At 48.5% G+C, this 24,709-nt stretch overlaps 1 protein-coding gene across 2 annotated transcripts in view; it reads left to right on the top strand.

The window, feature by feature from the left end:
* Hs2st (Heparan sulfate 2-O-sulfotransferase) overlaps nt 1-24,709 on the top strand; it is a 77,494-nt gene that overhangs the window by 15,395 nt on the left and 37,390 nt on the right. For both annotated transcript variants that reach the window (XM_065451399.2, XM_065451400.2), the window contains exons 4-5: nt 1,649-1,787; nt 10,556-10,653. In XM_065451399.2, the coding sequence (XP_065307471.1) occupies nt 1,649-1,787; nt 10,556-10,653 (237 nt within the window). The remainder of the gene's footprint in view (nt 1-1,648; nt 1,788-10,555; nt 10,654-24,709) is intronic.

Genomic DNA, 24,709 nt, shown 5'->3' with positions numbered 1-24,709 from the left:
GCAGCATGTTGTCTTTTCATCCACTTTCACGTCCCTTTTCGTTAATATTTCTACATTTCAGTTGATAAAGAACAGTTAATTTCCCCTATGCTTTCCTTGATTTCATTGTCTATTAGCTTCATGTTAGCTTCATGTGTTTGTAATTAACGAAAATTGAACCACTTTTTCTCCTTTATTCTTCTCATTCAATATTAGGAACATGTTATGTAACTTGATGCCTATGCAATGAGGCAGTTGCACACAACTGTGCAGATGCTTCACTAGGACTAGAGCTTGGCATTGCAAGCACTGGAACACTATGTGCTACAAAGAGAAGACAGATGCATTGATATGCTCTACTTTGTGCATGTCTTGCAGACTAGTATTGTGTTGTAAGCACTGGAAGGCTATGCATGACAGTGGAAAGGCAGATTTATTTGTGTGGGCTGCCATGCTCCTTGTGTTGTGAAAAACAAACCTGAATCACCTGTTAGAGGAAGTGTTAGTAAATGGGGAGTCTACACGTACTACAGTCAGGACATTGTAAATAACATGCATGTCGTGTGAAGTGCTTGTGTAAAGGCATTTATCAGAGGAAATGTGGGTTCTCCTTGGCTACTGCAGTTATGTTTTACTTGCTTTCAAAAGCAAAAAGTCCTGCAGTTGGTTCAGCAGTTTGTTTTGCTGATCATACTTGCGTAGTTAAAAAAAAAATGACGGATTCCATGCGTATGTGGGAATCGTTATAAGCGAATCTTTCTTTGAAGTTTACCAAAAATGTCTTCACTTCTCCTTTCCTGCTGTGTAGCTAGCTCAACACTCCTCACTCAAAGCACGCTCTGATCTCATTCTTATCACTTCACTTCTTTCTCTACATTTGGCTGCTTTTGGCGCTGGTTTCTTCACTTCTTGCCTCTTTGCTTTTATATTTGAGCACCTATCCAATGGCGCATACTCAATCTGGGGAATTGGCCAAGGATGTTCACATACCCAGTGCTACAGGCCCGGATGCATATACCCGGTGCCCTAAGTTGTCTGTTTGGGCACATACCCAGTGACACATTCCCAGTTGCACATATCCAGTGGCCTAGCTTGCCTGTTCCGAGCCTGTAGCCAGTGGCCTACATGACATAATCGGCAAGACAGCAGCAGCCAGCACTTGCAAAGTGGGGGGAAAGGACAAATAAAGCTTTGCTTTAAAAGATTTTTTTGGAAGCAAGAGCAGTGGTGTTTAGTGCATGAAGCCACACATGCTCTGGGGGCCCTAAAGACAAATTGAATGGGTAGATAGTGTAATAAGCATAAGCAGCATAGCGTACATGCAGGTGATTACATCATCTCTCTAGTTTGTAGCATACATTCACCTCATAAAGCCTCAACATTGTGAGTGCAAGAAACAAACACCTCCAGAAAAGCTCTTGAATGCTAGCAAACCTTCTAATTGTATTTGAGGTGACTGATGTTAGCTCCTGCAGTATTGATCTGAGTTTTCTCACAACACTTTTCTCAGGTGGAAATCTTTTTGAGTACAAGTATTCTCCTGCTGTGTTCTTGCACACATTTTGTCAGATGTGGTGGTGTGAATGACCTCCAGTAAAGCATGCCACAAAATTTGGCTTTGTGCAACTATGGAAGTGGATTAGGGATGAAGTTCTGCTTTCTCGTGCAGGTATGGGGTCTCCCAGAGGCCCGTCTACATCAACCTTATCAGGCGGCCTCTGGATCGTCTTGTCTCGTATTTCTATTTCCTCAGGCATGGGGATGACTTCAGGCCTTACTTGATTCGTCGAAGACAGGGAAACAAGATGGTAAGGTGCATTTAAGAACCCTGTTTTGTTTTTGCACATCAACTACTTTGTCTCACCTCTTGTGCAAATGTACACTAACTATGCAATCAAATCGAGACAAATATACCATCTGCTGAAAACAAAAAATTTTTTCTTGGCATTTTGGTTATACAGTACACTTCCATTAATTCGATTTTTCGGTTAGTTTGATCCTGACTTAAGGTTCCAGCAAGTGTCCATACATCTCAATAGGCCAGGACTTTCATTATTTTGATGCTGTAATTGTCCGTTGCCAGATAATTGGAACTTGGCTGGTCAGCAGGCGGGCTCCTGACCTCAGTTATGATCGCCATGGCTGCACAATTTGTTTTGGTGGAATAAAGGGGGCAGTGAACGTGTCAAATGCACATCTTTATCTCCTGCCAAAAATGAAAATTTTCAGCCATTCTTTGGCAGATCTTGAAGTGACAAAATTAGCGGCTCACAATGAATGGTTACTGTATTTACCCAATTCTAGTGTGCACCCTTTTTAAAAAAATATTGGTCTGACAATTGCTTGCACATTAGAATTGGATACGAAACTGAAACCATGCTTATGGCATTAGCAACAGCCTACCATGAGGGGGTGCTATTCTGGACATAGACAAATTATACGATGTTGTCGTGTTCACCATTTTGTCAGCCATGATTGGCCCAGGGCAGGCCCAGAGGGCTGCTATGACCTCTCTGATTGCCTCGAAATGCTGCTATTACCAACTTTGACAATATGGCAGAATTTGGCAATGTCCAGAATAGCACGCAGGGCTGGCATAATCACTGTTGTGATCACAAGATGGCGACAGAACAAGTTTTGTGTAGGAGGGCGCTGACCACACAGTTTTGTATTCAAATAATAAGGGAAACTCTGGCACTGTGATCGTTCAGCTATTACAAAATGATGGTTAGTACAGGCATTTGTCTAATCTTCGTGCTTGTGGCTTCAGACGCCCAGGCAGACGATTCTTCAAAGCATCTTTATTGCTGTTCAGCAACACTTTGCACTCAGGGAGGCCAACTTAGGAAGGCATAGGTTTATTAGAACAAAGTAGGATACATTGACTAGTGGCAGCCAAATATCGGCTCACTCACCACAATATCAATAATATTGTGTTTGATTCTCTCAGTGTAAAGCACAATGTTTCCATTTTTGTCATTATCTCGTAACATGTTTCACTCAGTTGTCAGTCCCTTCAACCCTTTCAATGTCAGGTTTTTTTTTTGAAGATGACGCACCTTCAGTGTCGGGATATTTCTCTCGGATATTATAAAATGAACACATTTCTTTTTTGTTCCGAATGAAAAAAAATGACAAGGGTGATGGCAAATGCTCTCTTGGTGGGGTCTTCACATTTCTATCTGACAGAAGGGATGTTATAGAAACATGGTGGGACAGAAATGCAGAAACATGTAGATTTGTCAGTGATACTGAAAGGGTTAAAGGGACCCCTCACCAGGTTTGGGCATTGCAAAGAGACAAGTGTTGTGCGTAGCTCATGTGGCAACAGTCGTGTCTGAAAACTATTGCATCTATGTTTGCCACAAAAACAGGTAAAGATTCAAATGATAGCCCACTGTTAGATATGGCGCCGTTTCCTGAGGCTACTTCGAGTTCCCCAAACCACTTCGAATCGCAGCACAGCTAATTGAGGAATGCAGAAGCAGGAGTGGCACATTCCAGAGGAGCGCACGAGCCAACAAGTTCACGTGCCAACAAGGTCGTACGCCGCCAGGATTAGAAGGGGTCCTCGGACAATAGAGCCCAATCGTCCCCCTTCGCCTTTGAAGAAGACATTTGCTACCGCTGCGCGGCCCTAGCACCGGGAGCAGGTGGGTCCTAGGACAATGGAGCATGAGCACCCCCCTCCCCTTCTCCTCCTTGGAAGAAGCGCATTGCCAGTCTGCGAGGCAAGATCGCAGGGGGATCAAGTGATCAAGAGAGGAGGACCAAGCACCGACTCTCTTCGCCGGGTATGACACCATCGCACGGGCGCCTACCATTGGCTGAAAATGGCGTCATCTGAGCGGACTCTCCCATTGGCCAAACATGACGCGACTTCCAGTCCTCGAAGGGTTTAAAAGAAGAATTCCAGAGAGACCAGAGCATTCCCCGATTCCCTGATTCACCTCTCTCGAACTTCTTGCCGCGGGCCGCAGCGTCCGAGTTGCTGCCGGCCCGTAATGACTGTACAACTGTTACTTGAGTCTCACCTCCCTGTATATAATGTAAAATAAACCCTCCCAAGTTTGGTTTTCATCCCGAAGTCCGTCCCTCAACCCCTACATCTGGTTGGCAGTGGTGAGATCGCCTCCGAATGCATCAGCAGGTGGCAACGCTACGGATAAACCTTCGTCAAAAAAGATCCTAAGGAACCCGGAAGAGCGAAGAAGAGAGAGCCTTCGTCGAAAGAGGTCCGAAGAAACTGGGAGTAGCGAAGAAGGAGCGAGCCTTCGACCCAGGGAGTCCAGAGGAACCGGGAACAGCGGACGAATGAACCGGATGGCAGGGTGCTGCAACCGTAAGTGAGTGCGTGGTTTTTTCCTTATGATTCGCCAGACTCAAATGTTGTGTATTCATTTTGATAGTTCTGGGAATCGGGAGTTTGATGCATTGTGTGTGTGCACAAATTAATTAAGGAAAACAGTTTTAACCACCTGTCGGGGCAGCTGCCATGGATCTTAGAAGGTTGACGAGGTTAGACTTGTTGTTGGTGTGCGACGATTTGGGAGTTGAGGCGGACGAACGGATGAAAACGCCAGCTATCATAAAGGCGATTAATGATAGTGGCAATGATGACAAAAGCATTGAGCTTGCTTGGGAGGTGATACAGGAGCCACGGGAGCGTGAGCGTCGTGAACTTACGAGTGAGCGTAAGCGTGAAGAACGCGAGAATGAACGGAAGCATGAGCTTCAAGAACTTACTCTTAGGTATGAGCGTCACGAACGTGAGAAGGAACGCGAACGTGAGTATCAGGAACGTAAGCTTGAGCGTGAGCAAAAGTATGAGAGAGAGAAGGCAGCACTGATCAAAGAGATACAGTATTGTGATCAGTTATTGGCACAGAGACAACGGCTGTCTGAGAATTCTGTAGGTACTACAGAGCGAAAGAATGAGGCAGCATCGAGCAGATTTTCGCCAAAAGCCGACGAGAAGAGTAGTGCCTGTGAGATTGCCTGCCGATTCATAAGTGAAGGGAAAAGGCTAGCTGCTAACGATGCCTTAGTGGCAACAGAGGCCGTTAAAGGCCGCAAGGAGAGCGACGAGGTGCTGTGCCAACAGATGACTGTAGAGACAGCTAGGCCAGCTGCGAACAAATTGGCACAGTTACCGCGCGTGTGCGTCGCTGGTAATGTTAGCGAGGTTGCTAGCGAAGAAAAGGGTACTGCTGACCCGACAGAAGTGAGCACCCATGTAGAGCCAGATGTGCGTGCAGAAGTGAAGTGCGAGCTGAGCGGTGCAGTTGAGGGTAATTCTCAGGATTGCGAGCTGCGTAGCTCAAGAGAATACAACTGCATTGTTCAGGGAACGGTGCGCCTCTCCGCCAGTCTAGATGGCCTAGATAGGGATGATTCAGTTGTTAATAATTCGGACTGTGCGCGTGAGACAGCGATCGATACCGACGGGCTGTGTGCCGATGCACAGCGTGAGCTGGGCAATGTAGTAGAGGGCAGTTCGCAAGAGTGCGAGTTGTCTAACTCGAGCAAAACCTGCTGCATTGTGCCAGAGTCGGTTGGGCTGTCCGCCAGTCGAGGCAAAGTGAGAGTAGATTTAAATGTAAATCACTCAGACTGTGCGGGTAAGAGACCGGTCCGGGCCGATGAAATGTGTACCGGCCAGCACGAGGCACGAGGCGACATGAAAACGAGTGCAAGGAGAAAGCGCCGTAAAAAGAAGCGCTGTAAAGACCGAAAGTCGGTAACTAATGTAGCGCCGCCAAAGATGGCGAGAAACCCAAAAGGGCAGGGCGCGAGGAAAAAGGTGTGGTCGTCAAGGACGATGTTGACGCATCCAGAACGTTCGAGCCACCGGTCAAAGAGGGACCGCGAAGCATGTTCTGCATGGACGCGGACAAAGGGCACGAGGCAGTTAAACTCCTCGTCGTTCCGTAGTTCTTTTCACAGCTCAGCGTGCAGTTTGAAGAAACGCAAGGTGGCAGGACGAGACCAGGTGGGGAGTAGCGACGCGGTCAGTCGAGTTTGTGAAGAAAGCGGGGCGCCAAGACGCAAATTGGCAGGAGACTGTAACGTCTTGGGGGAGCTGATAGTGAATCAGCCCTTTTGTTGTATCTCGGCAGCCAGAGTAGCTTTCAAACCGCGCCCACCTCGAGTCAGACTCAAAGTAGGAGTCAGACATAGCGTTTGGAAAGGGAGGCCAAGAGAGCTTCCGTAGAAGTAAAACGTGTTATTTTGTTTTATTTTTGAGCATCGGAAAGTTTTCGCGATTTGAGACTAGGATTTCTTTCAAGGTGTAAGGTATGAGCTTTGTTTATGTTTTGGTTTGAGAAAGCTCCGAGATTTGAAAGACGCGTTTGCGTAAACATGTAGTCTCGCGAGATGCTCATTAATAAGTATATAGGCTTTCTTTTTTTGTGTGTGTGTGTGAGTAACCTGAAGGTCAAGGTTATAGTCGAAAGGCCTATGGTAAAGCGCATGTGTTATTTAACCTGCTTTTTTATGTGTTTTCTTATTGTCGAAGGTTAAGCGCGTAGTTTTCAGTGAGTGCATGATTTGCACGGAGAAGCGTTCTTAGTTCCATTAGCGCATGTCCTGTGTGGACGGAAGGAAGCAGATTTATGACTGGGTTGCTCGTGTGTGTTGAGGGCAGCCGTATTCTGACTTCTTTAGTGAGCGTGCATGGAAAGAGTTAGTAGAAGACGCATCATTTTAAGAGTTCTGCGGAGTGTGTTAGTCCCGCAAGTTTAATTGTTCGTTTAAGTCACGTGTCCTGTAGGACTTTCAGGGAAGAAACGCGAGTAAGCGTAAATGAAAAGTTTGCCTACAACGCAAGTACGTGTTCTGTTTAGTGACCACAAGGCTAGTGCGCTTGTGTTTACGTACTTGTGAGGTTGACCAGATTGTTTAGTGGCACCAATACGTGCGATAAGTACGCCACTGCGATAGATTGGAAACATGCTGTTCGTGTAGTTAGGCCACTTAAGTTATGTTCGGCTGTTTTCATTTGTTGTTTGCATCGTCAACGACCCTTTTGTTTTGCAACAACAATAGTACTCTGGTCTTGTCGGCAATCGAGGAGAAATGGATGGCTGTTTGGAAGGGTGGTTGGAACTGTTTTGTCAAAATTGGGGAAATAAAAGATCAGGGTTCATTTTGACTCAGTAATAGCCTGGCGAGTCAGGGGGTGAAAAGCCTGCGCACACGTGGTGCAGCGCTGTGTTGTTTTGTTTGTTTGACTTATGTTCTCCAGGGCCTAGGATCCCGAAGTTCGTCAAACAAGGCTCGACCCCAGTACCCTGCAGGTTCTATCAGCGTTCCTCATGGCCAGCGAATTGAGTTCACCGGCCATTCAGAAGAACCGGGGCGAGGACGAGCTGTTAGATATGGCGCCGTTTCCTGAGGCTACTTCGAATCGCAGCACAGCTAATTGAGGAATGCAGAAGCAGGAGTGGCGCATTCCAGAGGAGCGCACGAGCCAACAAGTTCACGTGCCAACAAGGTCGTACGCCGCCAGGATTAGAAGGGGTCCTCGGACAATAGAGCCCAATCGTCCCCCTTTGCCTTTGAAGAAGACATTTGCTACCGCTGCGCGGTTGTAGCACCGGGAGCAGGTGGGTCCTAGGACAATGGAGCATGAGCACCCCCCGCCCCTTCTCCTCCTTGGAAGAAGCGCATTGCCAGTCTGCGAGGCAAGATCGCAGGGGGATCAAGTGATCAAGAGAGGAGGACCAAGCGCCGACTCTCTTCGCCGGGTATGACACCATCGCACAGGCGCCTACCATTGGCTGAAAATGGCGTCATCTGAGCGGACTCTCCCATTGGCCAAACATGACGCGACTTCCAGTTCTCGAAGGGTTTAAAAGAAGAATTCCAGAGAGACCAGAGCATTCCCTGATTCACCTCTCTCGAACTTCTTGCCGCGGGCCGCAGCGTCCGAGTTGCTGCCTGCCCGTAATGACTGTACAACTGTTACCTGAGTCTCACCTCCCTGTATATAATGTAAAATAAACCCTCCCAAGTTTGGTTTTCATCCCGAAGTCCGTCCCTCAACCCCTACACCACGCACCCTTCTTTTTGGAGGAGGCACTTAACCTGGCCAGCAAAAGTGACATAACTCTCGCCTCTGCCTTTGCCACCTACAGTGTGCAAAGCACGGAACGTGGGGGTTGCTATAAGATATAGTGGGCACAAAACTGCTGCAGAAAATGTGCCACCGCTCGAGAGGAAACAAAATGTAGGCATGGAGGTAGTGATGTAAACATCATGTGGGCCCTTGGCTTCGATGCTGGAGATGGGAGGAGAGCAATGTTGCTTGCGGATGCTGGTCAAGGCAATGGGAGAGAGCGTCTGCTATAGGAAGGGTGATTCGCCCCCACATCATTGCCTTGCCATCTATCCATTACTACAGTCAAACCCCGTTACAACGAACACCACATTAACGAACATTTCAGATTAACGAACTTTTATGAAATCCCGTGCCAACTGCTTATAGTTTCAATGTAAAAATATTTCACTACTACGAACTTCAGAATAACGAACATTTCAGAATAACGATCGTTATTTAATTTCCGTGTCATCTTAACAACACCTCAGTACTACGAACTCATATCCCGAAATGCGAGGATTCTTAGATTTCCGTGTATCCGTCACGGCAGTCGGAGCTCTAAGCTAGCAGACGACGCAGCGCGAAGAGCGGGCCGCCTTGCAACTTGCTTCCCGCAAAAACCTGAGATGGCGCGGAAGGAGAAAGATGCGGGCGGAGACTTTTTTTTTTATCCTTCTCCGTTGTGGAAGCAACGACGCACCAGGTTTTGTGAGTGGAGAGGCGGGGAGCATGGGCTCGTAAAACCTGAGACGGTGCGGCAGAAGAAAAAAAAAAGTAGTAATTAACGCTGAAGTGGGCCTTTTTTTTTTTTCCTGTTGCGGAGGTGACGACGCATCACGTTTTTCTTGCTTGTTTTCTCAGTTCGCGTGCTGTCACCCGTATCAGTCCTGTCCATCTTGTTTTTCTTCTGGTTATATTATTGTGTTAGAAGTGCGTGACGGCGTTCGCGTTGCCATGAGCTCAACAACTCTAAGCACGGCGAAGAAGCGAAAGCAGTTTTCTTTGAGCGAGAGAGTAGAGATTTTTCGCGAGATAGAAGACGGGAAGAAACAAACCGTCGTGGCTAAAGAACGTGGAGTGGCGCGGTCGACGATCGCTACGATTCTCAAAGATAAGGAGAAAATCTTTAAGCACCAGCAAGAATCTTGCTGCACGTTACGGCAGCACCCGAAGACCGCGACGAGTCCGTGTCGGCCACAGATGCGTTGGACTGCTTGCGAAAACTCCGCATATTTATAGCCAAAAGCGGCACAGCGGCCGAAGGTGTGCATAATAATGCGGACGGTCTGGAATCGTTCGTGCTGCAGAGTCTGTGCTGCACCCGTCAGAAGACGATCACGGACTATTTCAAATAAATGTGCCTTGTCTGACGATCACGTGTGCATTGTGTGAGAAACGAGTTCAAGGAGGTACCGTTTCAAAGGTAGGACGCTTGCGTTACTGAAATGCTATTGTTATGGCTAATTTTTGGGCTTTCACTATAACGACCTTTCAGAATAACGAACATTTTCCCGCGGTCCCCTGAAGTTCGTTGTACCGAGATTTCACTGTAAACCCTTTTTAATATCTCTTGTGGTAGAACGCTCCCTTAATAGTGCCTTACTACTTTTAGTGTATAACTGAAATTTCTGAGTGGGTCTGGTGAGAGGCTCTTTAAGGTTGGTGCACATGAATGCCAGGAACTAATGACATATATCATAAAACCTTTTATTTTCATACACCCTTAATGTATACAAATTTCACAATTGGGAAATGCCAGCAAATTTAAGGGCATGTTAAAGGATTAATTATGGAGACAATGCTGAAAGCAGAAAAAAGAGGCTATTTTGCCGGCTAGTTCTGCTGACTGTACCCTTTAAAACATTGCGCATTTGATTTACCGTACTTGGCTGCAGAAGCTTACATTATGTCAGTCCCCTCAAATGCTGTGCAGGAGATCTCTGGCTAATCAAAGCACCATACTTTGATGAGCCAGGCTGCGTGCAGTGGCTTCATCACAAAGGCCATTAAAGGCGCTCTGTTATCTGCCATACTTCAGGGGCATTGCAATCGTGCCAACGTATGAATTTGGCCTTCATTTCACACTTGAACGTGCTGTTAAAGTGCACATCTAGGGTATGCAGAAATGAGGCATAAGCCACAAGCCGGAAATTGCGAAGTTTAGTTGCCGTATATATGCCCAATGTTTCCGATTCGTCAGCTATTGGGGCCACAAAATTAGAGTCTTACAGTACTGTTTCAACCGCTGGGGATTGTTTGCTATCAGTTTGATCAGGTGATCCAACTTCTGCAAGGCTCACTTGTCATGTGAGGCTAGCATGTGTGTCATGGAAACAGATTTATGGATTGGCAGCAGACACTCACTTTGTCTATTAATCAGTGGATCCTTTTGGTTCCTGTGCACCAGAACAGCCGCAATATCACAAAAGGGAGTTATGTTGTGCACTGAGATGTTGTTTCCTGTTGCTGCAGACTTTTGATGAATGCGTTGCCAAGAAAGGGGCGGACTGTGCTGAAGAACGGCTATGGCTTCAAGTGCCATTCTTCTGTGGCCATGCTGCAAGGTGCTGGTATGTGCTTGGCTGATATTCATGCAACTGCTTCTTTAAATCATTTACTTGCAGTTTCACTACTTTAAGGGAAGCTGTAGTATTACCATGATCAGTAATCTGCTAATGCTATTCTGGGACGGCTTCAAATTATGTTGTTATAATATGCTGCTTCACTTCCTTCATTGGCATGCACAGTACATACTGTTGCAGCTGAGCCGCAAGCCCCAAGCGTTGGCCTGGCGGCCTGGGGCACAACTGGAAGCATCCGAAGGTCCTGGCAAAGCATGACTCGACTGCTAACAGAACAACTTGTTTATTCTAGCATCGCAAAAGAGCGGCCGGTCAGGTCGACCGAAGTGGAGACGGGAGAGCACGCTACTCGACGGAAGAATTCGGAGCCTCTCTCTTGGCGTCCGGGGGCAGCTGCTTTTATAGTCTCGCAGTCGAGGGCAAGAAGGAACGCCTCGTCAGAGGCACACGTGACGGCGGGACACGAACACGCTGAGAGACACGTTGATACGAGTAGGTGACGCATCCGCCGGGCCGGCGCCGGTCAGACCTCCTCGCTTCACAGTTGGGGGAGCTCCTCTCCCCAGCTGCCGCGCTTTGACAAGCGTGGGCACCAACATACACACACGCACACACGAAGACATGTGGCATTGAAACATGCCTGGACGCGCTTGGCTGGGAGGCGTTGCGGCAGCACTGAACGAGCCAAAATGTCCGCCGCTTTGAACGAAGCCCTGGCGTCCGTTGCATCCGCGCCAGCTATACCGCGCGTCGTAGTCGAAACGTAACAGACCGCCCCGCCGGGAGAAGGAGATCCCGATGGACAGGGGACTGCATCCGCTGTCCGGAGGGATGTCGCTCGATGATGCTCATAACCGAAGTTGGTTGTCCCTTGGCTTTTCTTGTGCGCAGCGCACAGAGAAGGCCTCGTTCTCACGTTCAGGTTCACACAGGACACTGCAAAGTGACTTCGGGAGAGTTGCCATTTTTGTTCTCGTTCCCAGCAAGCGTTAGAACTACGCCCAAACTCAACCGCTCAGTCAGCAAGCACGAAACAACCCTCACTAAGCCATGCCAGGCTCTTTCCCCTTTTATACTACTGCCTAGTTCCTTACAGTAGTCTAGCAGCACTCAGAACGCGTTCACAAATAGGAAAATTGCACTAGAAAGCACGTCATCACTTTGAAACACTAAACAAAAGCAATATGTTAAAAGTCCTGCCTCAGGAAGAAAAACATCAGTAACAAACAACTTTGAGGCTGATTCCTACTTTAGGGGCCTCGACTTAAGCCATCGGCGTTACCGTTGAGACTTCCCTTTTTGTAACGCACCTCAAAGGAATATTGTTGCAAAGTGAGGCTCCAGCGCAGGAGGCGGCCATTTTTGGGAGAGATGGTCTGCAGCCATTGGAGAGGGCAGTGATCTGTCTCAATGATAAACCTCGAGCCGGCTAGGTAGCATGACAATTTCTGAACGGCCCATACGAGACACGCTCACTCTTTCTCGGTGGCGCTGTACGCCTGCTCACGACTGGTCAGCTTAAGACTAGCATACAGGATGGGGTGTTCCACTTCTCCATTTTCCCGTTGGCACAGTACAACGCCCATGCCTCGCTCACTAGCATCGCGCTGAACAACGAACCCTTTTGTGTAGTCTGGCGATCGTAGCACAGGCTGGCTTGTTAGGGCGCTCTTTAGGACGCTAAAAGCTCTTTCCTTTGTCTCGTCCCAGACGACTGTTTGGGGCTCTGTTTTTCTTAGAGCATCCGTCGGGAGCCGCGATATCAGAGTACCTGGGGATGTACCGCTGATAGTAGCCGGCGACACCTAAGAACGACCGAATATCGGTCTTCGTGCGCGGTTGCGGGAAGTCTCGCACAGCGGCCACCTTTATTTCAGAGGGGCGGCGACGACCCCGACCAATCACGTGACCGAGGTAGACAACCTCGGCCTGTGCAAACTGGTACTTGGGAGCCTTGACTGTCAAGCCCGCTTCGCGCAGGTGGGTTAGCACTGCCCGCAAGTGTGCCATATGCTCAGACCAGGATGCGGAGAATATCGCTACGTCGTCTAAATACGGTAAAGCGAATTCTTGCTGTCCCCGCAACACTTTGTCCATGAGGCTTGAAAAACAGTATGGCGCGTTCTTCAAACCAAAACTCAACACTTTAGGACGGAATGTTCCCATTGGTGAAATGAACGCTGCATACCTACTAGCCTCTTCTGTAAGTGGAACCTGCCAATAACCCCTGACAAGATCTAGGGTGGAAATAAACTGAGCGCTACTAACTTTCTCAAGGCGCTCCTTGATGTTAGGGATCGGATAAATTTGATCCTTAGTGATGGAATTAAGCCTGCGGTGTTTGACGCAAGGACGAGGTTCCTTGCCCGGTACCTCAACTAAAATCAAAGGGGAGGTATAATCACTCTCACCCGCCTCAATAACACCGAGCTGTAGCATTTTCTTTACCTCAGCCTCCATAATATCGTGCTGGTGGGGTGACACCCGGTACGCCTTGGATCGTACTGGCTCTGGGGAGGTAAGTTCTATATCATGAGTAAGGACAGAAGTCCTACCAGGCCTCTCGGAGAACTGACCTTGAAACTCTTGTAAGAGCTGGTGTAGTTCGGTTTTCTGCTCAGGCGACAGCGATGCTTTACTGATTAAGTCACTACATAATGACTTGATCGGTGTCTTCCCTGTTCGTCACTGAGCCTAGTCCCGGAAGCTCGACCGGAAGCTCTTCGGGAGCGTTTACCATCATACACACCACTGCTTCCCGTTGTCTATAGGGTTTGAGCAGATTGCAGTGGTAAACTTGCTGTGCTTTCCGTTTTCCTGGCAGACTCACCACGTAGTTAACGTCCGACAGTTTTTGAACAATCCGTGCTGGGCCCTCCCACTGCACGTCAAGTTTGTTTTTTAGCGATGTGCGCAATATCATGACCTCATCGCCTACCTCAAAACGACGGGCCCTGGCTGTTCGATCATAATAAACCTTGGCCCTCTGCTGGGCTTTTGCCATTGCGTCACTTGACAACTCCTGTGCCCTTCTTAAGCGTTCGAGGAGCTTAAGCACGTACTCCACCACGACTGGGTCGTCGCCCCTGCCTTCCCACGATTCTCGAAGCATGCGAAGCGGAGACCGCAGCGAGCGACCGTACACCAGCTCAGCTGGCGAAAACCCCGTAGCCGCATGCGGCGCGGTCCTTAATGCAAACATCACCCCAGGCAGACACAGCTCCCAGTCAGTTTGATGTTCAAAACACAATGCTCTCGACACGCGCTTCATGACGGAGTGGAGCTTCTCAACGGAATTCGAAGGGGGTGGTACACTGAGCTGTGTAACAGCTTTACCCCGCACCTTTCGAGAAAGGCTGTCGTCAAAGCGCTAGTAAACACTGTGCCCTGATCTGATTGGATTTCCGCAGGAAAACCAACTCGCGCAAATATGGACAGTAGAGCATCGACTATCTCAACTGAGCTGAGTTCTTTAAGCGGCACTGCTTCAGGGAACTTTGTCGCTGGGCAGATCACAGTCAAAATGTGTCTGTACCCCGTGGCTGTTACCGGCAGAGGTCCCACTGTATCAATAACGAGCCGCCTAAAAGGCTCCGTAATGATAGGTACCAGCTTCAACGGCGCCCTCGATTTGTCCCCTGGTTTGCCCACCCGCTGACAGGTGTCACATGTCCTCACAAAGTGGTCTGCGTCCCGAAAACACCCTGGCCAATAGTACTCTTGCAAGAGACGGTCCTTAGTTTTCTTAACTCCTAGGTGTCCGGACCACGAACCCCCATGCGGCAAGCACAACAGATCCTGACGGTAGCACTGAGGCACGATAAGCTGATTGAACTCCACTCCCCTGCGGTCTAGATACTTCCGGTACAGGACCCCACCTCTTTCCACAAAATGAGCATTTTTCTTGGCGATACGTTCCTTGACAATGCAGCGTATGTTTTCTTGGCTGCCATCCTTTTTTTGCTCAGCTAAAGCTGACCGGCTGACTTTTAGCAACCTATTAAGTGCGTCTGACGTAGGCGCGATGAGCAAATCTGCAGATAGCTCTTCTAACTTTCCCGTGTCGGGCATTTCCTCTCCAGTATCTGGTGCCTTCAACGCTACAGGCTCAATTTTATTCAGTTGAGACGTGCTCTGAATATCAGCTTGCTGCGCCTCCGACCCTTTCTCATTGTTCGACGTCGGCCTCGCAACTACCGCCTTTGCAGCTAGCTCCCGAACTCTCGATCTGGTTAAGACCTGAACGCTAGCCTCACCAAACAAAAGCCCCTTCTTGCGCAGGAGGTGATCGGACCTGTTCGAAAATAGGTACGGGTACTGGGGGGCAGCATAGGTGACACCGCGGCCTCCGTGTCAAGTGCTCCGAAAGGTCCTTCAATAAGCACTTTTGCTACGGGCAGACACACGCTATGAGCTTCCACGGCTTGCTTGATCCATGCGCACTCGCCCGTGAACATATCGGGTTCTACGTAAGAGGGGTGAGCTACATCCATTGTAGCTGTGGAATCGCGAAGCACTCGGCACTCTTTCCCGTTCACGAGGAGGTCTCGCATGTAAGGCTCGAGAAGCTTCATGTTCTCGTCAGTGCTGCATAATGACAAAAACACGACTTTTGTTTTTGTTTCCTGACACTGTGCCGAAAAGTGACCCGGCTTCTGACACGTATAACACACGCGTGCTTGCCTCGTCTCGAACCGCTTTCTGCGTTCGGCTTCGGCTGCCGCCGTCTCCTTAGATTCGGTTGGACTGCTTTCACTCGCATCCGCACTACGTGTGTTCCCCCTTGCTCTCATGGGTGTGAACTTCGGCCTCTCAAACTTGGAGCCAAATTCACCCTTTTGACCGTACTTAACTCCGCGAGCCCGACGCGTCACAAACTCCTCGGCTAGCTCGGCGGCTTTAGCCACCGTACTAATGTCTGGCCTATCCAAGACCCAGTACCGCACATTCTCAGGTAACCGACTATAAAACTGTTCCAGCCCGAAACACTGCAGAACTTTCTCGTCGTCACCAAACGCTTTTTCTTTGAGCCACTCCTGCATGTTTGACATAAGCCTGTAGGCAAACTCTGTATATGACTCACTTTTGCCTTTCTCATTTTCACAAAACTTCCGACGGAACACCTCCGCTGACAGCCTGTACTTTTTTAGCAGACTCGATTTCACTTTGTCGAAATCCTCTGCCTCCTCTCTCTTCAAGCGAGCGACTACGTCGGCCGCCTTGCCGGGTAACAAAGTGAGCAAGCGCTGTGGCCACGTTTCCCGAGAGAACCCCTGCTTCTCGCACGTTCGCTAAAAGTTAACCCGGAACAAACCAATGTCCTCTCCAAGCTTAAACGGCCGCATCAGGTCAGTCATTTTGAACAATACTCGTTCTCCTGCACCGTGTGCCTGACTTCCATTACGAGCGTGTTCCATCTCTACCTCGAGACGCTTCATTTCCAAAGCGTGTTGACGGTCGCGCTCCTCTTTTTCTCTTTTTGCTCTTTTAAGTTCGTGCTCCTGTTTCTCTTTTCGCTCTTTAAGTTCGCGCTCCGGTCTTTTTGCCCTCTCCTCAATGGTCTCAAGGCATTCCGACAGCTCATCATCCTCAGCTTCTAACTCAAGAATAGCCCTTAGCAGTTCTGGTTTTCTGAGTTTGTTTGAGACATCCAGACCCAACTCTCTTGCAAGCTCCAGCAATTTCGGTTTGCGCAACGACTCCCAATCCATGGCTGCTCTGAATGCTGCTTTCTCTACTGCCTACTATTGTCTTGCCGCTAACTAACCCGGCAGCAACGACAACCACAATTACCAGCTCTGTTTCTGACACTAACAAAAGCCTGGCAAAACTCGGTAGAAGAAAGTCCCGCACTCACCAAACCTCGCAGCCAAGAATTCAGCGCAGTCGTTCCGCTGCAGGCAACCAGTCATCACACAGGGCTCGTTGCACTGCTCCCGGATGGTCGTTGTGCTGCTGAGCATACAGTCAACCGCATATCTTTGCTGCTGGCCTCCGTTGCTGGCCTCCGTTGGCGTCATTCCACAGTTCTTCCGTCTCCCTAACACGGCTGCGACGTTGTCTTGCGTAGACCTCACCACTTCACCACCCTTAAATGAGCACGTCACACGCATTGTTCGCCGCGAACTCGAGGCTACAAGTCCTGCGCCGTTCCGTTCACTTGAACCCACCATTGACCAACCAGCCCCAGCGATCTCTCTCATTCAGGCAGTTGTGCGGCAAGAATTTGCAAACCTAGGTTTTCCTGCTGCCTGCTCTGTCTCCTGACCTGCCGCCCGATCAGTGCCGACTGCTTCGCCTCACAGCGATCTGTATTCCCCTCCCAGATACCGCAACCCTACCGAGTAGAGTACTTCGGACGACAAGCCCATTTGCTTCCATTGCTTCCGCATTGGCCACGTCGCTCGCCACTGCCACACCTCCTGGACGTATCCGTATTCGAGCTCCTTTTCCCCGTCTCCTCGCCCCACGTGCGGACCTGCACCGTTACTCGTCTTGCCGTATGCCTCCTACTTCTGACGTATCCGTCGATGTCAGTCGTCCTGCTCGCTCGGCGTCACCTCGGCACCGTCGGTCCCCGTCGCCCCAGCCACGCCGCTATTCGTCGCCGACCAATTATGGACCCTCCTGGACGGAAAACTAGACCATGCAGCTCCTGGAGGTAGTGCTGCATTCTCATCGTTGGGTTGAAATCCTCCATTGATGCTCCCAACGAACCAGAACTTACTTGATGTTCACGTCAAAGACGTCCCTTTGACGGCGTTAATAGATACTGGAGCCCAGGTGTCCATAATGAGTTGTAACCTCCGTCATTGACTGAGGAAGCTTCTCGCGCCTCAGGCTGTACGCGTGGCCGATGGTAGCACTGTTGACGTCACTGGAATGTGTACTTGCCGTATCAATATCGCTGATCGCCACGTTCCTGTTATTTTTACAGTGCTGACCAATTGTCCCCATGACCTAATCCTCGGTCTCTTTCTTATGGCGCATTCAGGTCTGATCGACTGTACTGCCGGTACCCTTTGCCTCGAACTTACTCTACTCGCGCATATTTGTGCCGAACTGCCAAGCAACTTTCGTACGACCGCCTTCGTCGGCCCGCCGCCTAAAGCCTTGACTTTCATTGATTTGCTATCATCTTTTCCTGTGCCCAATGGTGATTATGTCACCACACCTGTTCCAGATGTCCTTTTGATGCGCAATATAATTGTGCCCCACTCCGTCGTCACCGTCGCCGATAACCGGACATGCGTCCCCGTCGTCAATTTTGGCCTGACAAAAGAAGTTCTACGCCAAGGCATATCGGTCGCAACGCTGCGTGCTATAGGAGATGACCACATCATTACGTTTTCAGCAGACGTCTGCTCAGATTCTTCACCATGTCCACAGGATGCTATTTGCCCTGATGCAACATTTTGTCCCATGATTTCTGTGGACCTATTGCCTGAACAAGCAGCAGCTCTGTGTTGTCTTTTCGTTTCCTACCATGACATCCTCGACCTCAACGAGTGCCAATTGGGCCAGTCTTCATTTGTTAGGCATCACATAAATACTGGTGATGCCAGTCCTATTGATTGCCGGCCATATTGAGTTTCTGCTTCAGAGCGTAAGGTTATTCAAGATAAAGTGAACAAGATGCTTGCCAATGGTATTGTTGAACCTTCGTGGAGTCCTTGGTACTTGTTAGAATGAAAGATGGCGCATGGCGTTTCTGCATCGTCAAGGTTTGTCACCTGTTCGCCGTTGGCGCGAAGTCGTCGACGGGGTATACAAGCCAATTGGCCAATCTGTACTCAAGCGAACACAGCAAAGGAGTCAGAGTCGGGAGAAAGACAGAAAAAAGAAATAATTGTTGACTGACAATGACACAAAGATTAAAAGAAGCACAAGAAACACAAGAACACTAGCACACATGCACTTAATCTAGATCAATGATGAATACAAAATAAATACAATGAACAGTTAACAGTAAATATAGAAATTAAGACTACACAAAACACACTTAATGGTGGTCAACTAAACAGAGTTCAAAAGAAAGCAAATGATGGGCATATGCATGGCTGGGCAGCAGCAGCAAGTCCTTAAAGTGTGGATTCGACGGCAGAGCTTTCCCGAAGAACACTGGCAAGCTGATCTCGCTGCGGTGGATGCAATGGCTGGGCTGGGTTTTCAGGGCGTCTAGGTCTGATGTCTCCCTCGAGCAGGTTAAGCTAACTTGATGGGAACTACCGTGAGCTTCATTGCCGACGTTGGTTTGACGTCTCTTACGCCAACTTGTAACTCGTAGTTCAGACGCGGCTAGGCGGTACTGGACGGCACTAGCTCTTTGACGCTTTTCAGCAGATTGTAGGCTCAGCTTCTAGACTCTAGACTGCCTAGCTCGGTCTAAAACCTGCGCTTAAATAACTTCTTTCCTTAGTGCCCTGGGTTGGAGGACGGCAGGTATTGGTGACGATCCAATCAAGTTCACCTAATTGTGTACTGGCTCCTCTCAATGTCATGGCCGCGCCCCTTTTAATTAGGGGCGAGGGAACGGGTGGTTCCCCCCGGCTGATAGAGTATGTGCACTCTTATTGCACCACACACGCACACCCTTGAGTCCGTGCCGGACCTCCATTGTCCACTCATAAACAGGAGAAAACGACGGCAGCCGGCCATACGGCGCTGTCGTTACACATACACTGACAGCAATCCATGGACACAGGATTGCACAGACACCACATACTTCAGAGTACAGTATTCGCACCCCTGCCTTCTTAGTAAGCTTCTCAACGCATCCGCGGGGCAGAGTATACACAAGGGTTCCTAAGAATAGCTGTCGGGGCGTCACGGTCGCACCGATGACACAGAGATTCCTACAAAAAGCTGTCGAGGCGTCACGGTCGCGCCGACGACAAAAAGACAATTCCTAAGCCTGCTTTCGACCCTTTTCAGCCACTTGCCCGAGTGGCTGGCAGTAACCGTCTTGCTCGTTGGTTCCTATTAGTACTACGACCCTTTAGAGCCTGCCCATTGATCAGTGCTTCACTGAATCGAATAATGCCGCACCGTGACAACTGCTGCTCATTTTCAGAATATTATACAGGGTGTCTACCAACCGGGAAAACCGGGAAAACCGGGAATTCTCAGGGATTTTGATTAGTCTGGAAAAGGTCAGGGAAAACTCAGGGAATTTGGGCCTCTATCAGGGAAATTTAGCGGCAATTTTATTGAAAGGGTCGAAAGTCGCGGTAATGCTGGCTCGAGTAGCAGACAGGAATCGTAATGAATCGTCTTTGACGCCCTGTCGTTGGCAGGAGGAGTTGCCAGTGTACAGTCAACGAGCGACTTTCCGGATTCCCGATAATTTGGACGGCTTCACGGCGCCACCTCGTACCCCATAGTGTTCCGAATTTCCGACGCAAGAACTCTTTGCCGTCCGATTTTCCGGACATTTTGCCGCGACCGCAGGTCCGAAACGGCATTAATCAACGGCACCACCGCTGCCGTTTGATTACTTCGCCGCCTCGAACCGGCACTCTCGCACGCAGATCCGCTGGCACCCGTCGCCACCACTGCGGTAACGCTAGGCCTAGCTGCTTCGACGTTCGCTATGAAGCTTCTTGCCATTGGGGGCCGAACTTTTTATTGAAAGAATTCCCTGCTGTCAGCAATGGCACGGACTCTACCTTTGTGGTCCTCGCGATTGGCTTAGAAACTTGGAAAACACGGTGCGTTGCGTAATGCCAGTTCATGAAAGTCAGCTTCGCCTTTGTACAGAAATTTTACTCGGTAAAGCTTACAAAAAAGTATTGCAGTGAAGCATAACAAGCGTGGGAAGGGGCTATTGCCACGGAATACAGTATGTATATCTTAATTATACACGCGGGCACCCGGCATTTCCTGTCACAGTACGAGCACAGGTATGCCTAATATGTGTACCGACAGGCCTTCAGAGCGTTTTCGAATGTGCCTGTGGTGGTTTGAGCCTCTAAGGGCAGTAAATGACACGCATTTATTTTTTTCCAACTGGCCGATTTTTCGGACGTTTTCGCGGCCCCTAGGGAGCTAGAAAAATCGGTCGTGGACTGTGCAACTGATCAAGATGCTTTAAATGGTCCTTGGGGCGAACGAGTGGCGGAAGGCGGTCAAGAACAGAAGTGACCTACGTACTGAGGAATAAACGAGATAGGAAGCTTGTTGCCGCCGTTTTGAAAGAGCTTGAGGTCAAAAAGTAAAGTTTTGGCTGATGCCGAGATGCAGGTGTCCCTCATCCAAACCAAAATACACTCTTTGAAGCAGTGCAACACAACACTCGGGCGTCGTGCGCGGCTTGAGAGTATGTCAGGACTGTTGAGGTTGACTTACGAGCTGTTTGGAGAGAATCTCAATTGTGACAGAGTTCAGGCCTCATCCCACTGAGGTTGCTATCAGTTGATAAAAATAGCTCATATTAGAAAATATTTGCCTTTGTATGCATCTCCTTTCTATTCGTATTTGATAATGTCCGACCCTATTTGCAATTGTTTTCGAAGATACTTTATTTGCTGTGCATTTTACTAACCCCTGCCTTTTATTCTCTTTTTGAATAACATAAACACTGCTTTTTAGTATTCAAATTAGATTAAGTTGCTTTTTTTTCATATGCTTACTAGAGAGTGACAGCATCAGGCGATATGGTTTCAGCCCGTGTTGATATAAAACATAGTTCTGCATCACTCAGGGAAATTTGCAATGGCACTCAGGGAAAACCTGGAAAACTCAGGGAATTTGGAAATGTCAACTTGGTAGGCACCCTGATTATAAAATAATATTTGCTTTCACGAGTGGCATTTTCGAGAAAAAAGAAAAAAAGAATCACCGTACCATGTATACAAAACCCTATACACACAATATACAATATGTACATACCAAAAAAAAGTTACTTGAACGGAAAACTACAAGCCTATGTTCAACACAAAAATCTCCAACTTAACTGTGGAATGACCCTATATTCGGCTCAAATAATCGGCTACCACATTCTCGCTTCCTTTATTGTGGGTGACCGTGAACTGATATTCCTGAAGTAGTAGGTGCCTTGCAAGTACATTGAGAATTTTTGGATCCTCAAACCTGACACCAGACACTCGTGTTGCATGACACCAAAAGTAAGATATACAATAATGAAAAAAAAAAATTATAATCTAAGTATCATACGCAACCCAACTGCCACGAACAGTCTGTTTGTAGTCCACATGAATTATAATGCACATTCTAGTGCCACTAGAGCCATATTTGCTTCATGAATGTATTATCAGAGTGGCTCTCACCTTGCGGTCAAAATTCATATGTGCTACTCACGCACTAACATTTTCCTTCTATTGTCCATAAAGGACGCGCTCCAAAGAAATAAAAAAATCTTGCATAAATTACACGCTCATATCTAAATACGAGTACTTCACGCACTAATGAACCTCAAAATGCTGCCCGTTTCTAAATACACGTGCTAGGCACATACCAATACTCCTTTGTGTACATGCAAGACAGGCTTTACAGATGAAAAAAAAAAGATTAACTTTCTAAAGTTGTGTAGTCAAACAACGGCTACTCCAAATAACGCATTCCACTTTAAAAGTAAAATCTTGTGAACATTTCTGAAAAGTGAACTGACGCACAAGCGCGCCACTACAGGCCTCCAACACACAATGTAGACTTGATGTTACAAGTGCACCTCCCTCTCTCTCTCTCTCTCTCTCAGAAAAAAAAAAGCCCATCTGCTTAAAAAAAAAAGAAAGAATGACTCATTGAAAATCAGTGTATTGAGATTACTATCAGCTTGTAGAACAACCTAACTGAAGCTCGAACCTTGCTTATCGAAAAACATTTAACTGAGCCCTACAGTAAAGAAACAAACTGTTGTTTTCACAAGACCCGTATTGCCATTTCTCTTCTCAGAAGCCTGCGGCTGTCGCATATTTTTAAGCCGAACTCGAGGCAGGCGCCATCCGGAAGCTTGTCCTGTCAACCAGGGATCACAAAGGGCACGTCGGCTATCCCACTCGCTGCGGACCCCCGAAACTGTGGATACTGGCAACATGCTTTCTGGGTATCGTACTGCGACTTCACGGCCGCGCATGATCAATTTGTGCCGTCTTACTGCCTCGCTTTCCGGTGTCATGCCTAGTACTTGAAAAGAACCCAAGGAGGGGGAGCACAACTGCCCCCTGTCCTTTGCCCACCTTCGCTCCGAACGGCCCTTCCTTTTCTTAGTCGGGTGGCTCCGGCGCGCTCTGAATGAAAACTTCCCAAGTCACAAATGCGCCTTGTGAACTCATTGACTGCGATCCCCACAGGGTTTAGCGCCTTGCGATTTATTCGGTGGCATTGTCTTTTCTGTCGCATTCTCGATTCTGTGATGCCGCTTTTTTCTAGCACACTTCCTGGTGCTCATATCCGAGCTCGCGTCTCGTGCTGACCAGCACTCATATCGTCAGTCACGATTGCCATCTGAACCAAATAGTCTGAATGATTTGTGACGAAATCATTCCTATCATTGCTATCTCGGCTGGCATACTCCCTGGGTAACAGTGCCAAATCTTCCACAGCTGGCCTAGCTGCTTCTCTAGCACTCCACTGGTACCGTATCTCGTTGAATTCAATCAGGTCCCCATTAACTGTTCTCCTATGCAACTACGCCACGGCCTACGAATATGGCATCCTCCGATAAAGTACATTTAGGCTCACAAAGATTAGCCTCTCTTTCGACCATCGGTAGAACCGTGCATACAACTTCTTTGCACCTTCCGTGCGCAACTTCTACGGGTGCCTGACATTTCTGCTGCCTTTCTTCAAAATCCTGTACTGGGTGCTCGTTGCTATTTCTGCTCTCGTTGCTACCATGAATAAGCCGAATCCTTAGCTGTAACAACATTTCGAGCTCTCCGGCTTCTTTAGCCGCCAATCGCTCCCTCTCTTTTTCTTCTCGAGTCAACGCACGCTCTTCTCGGGCCTGCCCCTGCTGTTTCGCAACCGATGCCCTCAGTTCAGTGCCCCCAAGGCCTAACTGTTTGCCTTGTTCTATCCACTTCTCGGACTCCATTCCCTCCAAAATGCCACTTCACCTCCAAAGCTTACGTGCTCACAATTCGCATGCACATTGCATTCGACAGTGGGCAACAATGCGTCATTAGCACTAATCGATCTATCTCCACGATTCTTGTTCTTTGTTTACTGTGCTGCTCTTGTACGGAACGTCCAGTCTGCAGGTGCCAGTTTAATATCACGGCTTGTCACCCGTTCACCGTTGGCGCGAAGTCGTCGACAGGGTATACAAGGCGGTTGGTCGTTCTGTACTCAAGCGAACACAGCGAAGGAATCAGAGTTGGGAGAAAGACAGAAAAAAAAAATATTTATTGACTGACAATGACACAAAAATTAAAAGAAACACAAAGAACACTAACACACATGCACTTAATCTAGATCAATGATGAATACAAAAGAAATACAATGAACAGTTAACAGTAAATGTAGGAATTAACACTACACAAAACACACTAAACGGTGGTCAACTAAACAGAGTTCAAAAGAAAGCAAATGATGGCATACGCATGGCCGGGCAGGAGCAGCAAGTGCATAAAGTGTGGAGTCAATGGCAGAGCTTTCCCGAAGAACACTGGCAAGCCGATCTCGCTGTGGTGGATGCGATTGCTGGGCTGGGTTTCTAGGGCGTCTAGGTCCTGACGACTTCCCTCGAGCAGGTTGAGCTAACTTGAGGGGAACTACCGTGAGCTTCGTTGCAGACGTTGGTTTGACGCCTCCTATGCCAACTTGTAACTCGTAATTCAGACGCGGCTAGGCGATACTGAACGGCAGTAGCTCTTTGACGGTTTTCAGCAGATTGTAGGCTCAGCTTCTAGACTCTGGACTGCCTAGGTCGGTCTAAAACTTGCGCTTAAATAACTTCTTTCCTTAGTGCCCTGGGTTGGAGGACGGCAGGTATTGGTGATGATCCAATGAAGTTCACCCAATTGTAGTCTGCAGGCACGTACCCAGAGGGGGCCCAGGGGGACCCGGGCCCCGCCAAAGA

The sequence above is a fragment of the Dermacentor albipictus genome, unplaced genomic scaffold (genome assembly GCF_038994185.2).
Source record: "Dermacentor albipictus isolate Rhodes 1998 colony unplaced genomic scaffold, USDA_Dalb.pri_finalv2 scaffold_13, whole genome shotgun sequence".
NCBI lineage: Eukaryota > Metazoa > Arthropoda > Arachnida > Ixodida > Ixodidae > Dermacentor > Dermacentor albipictus.
This window is presented reverse-complemented; position numbering and strand designations above follow the sequence as displayed.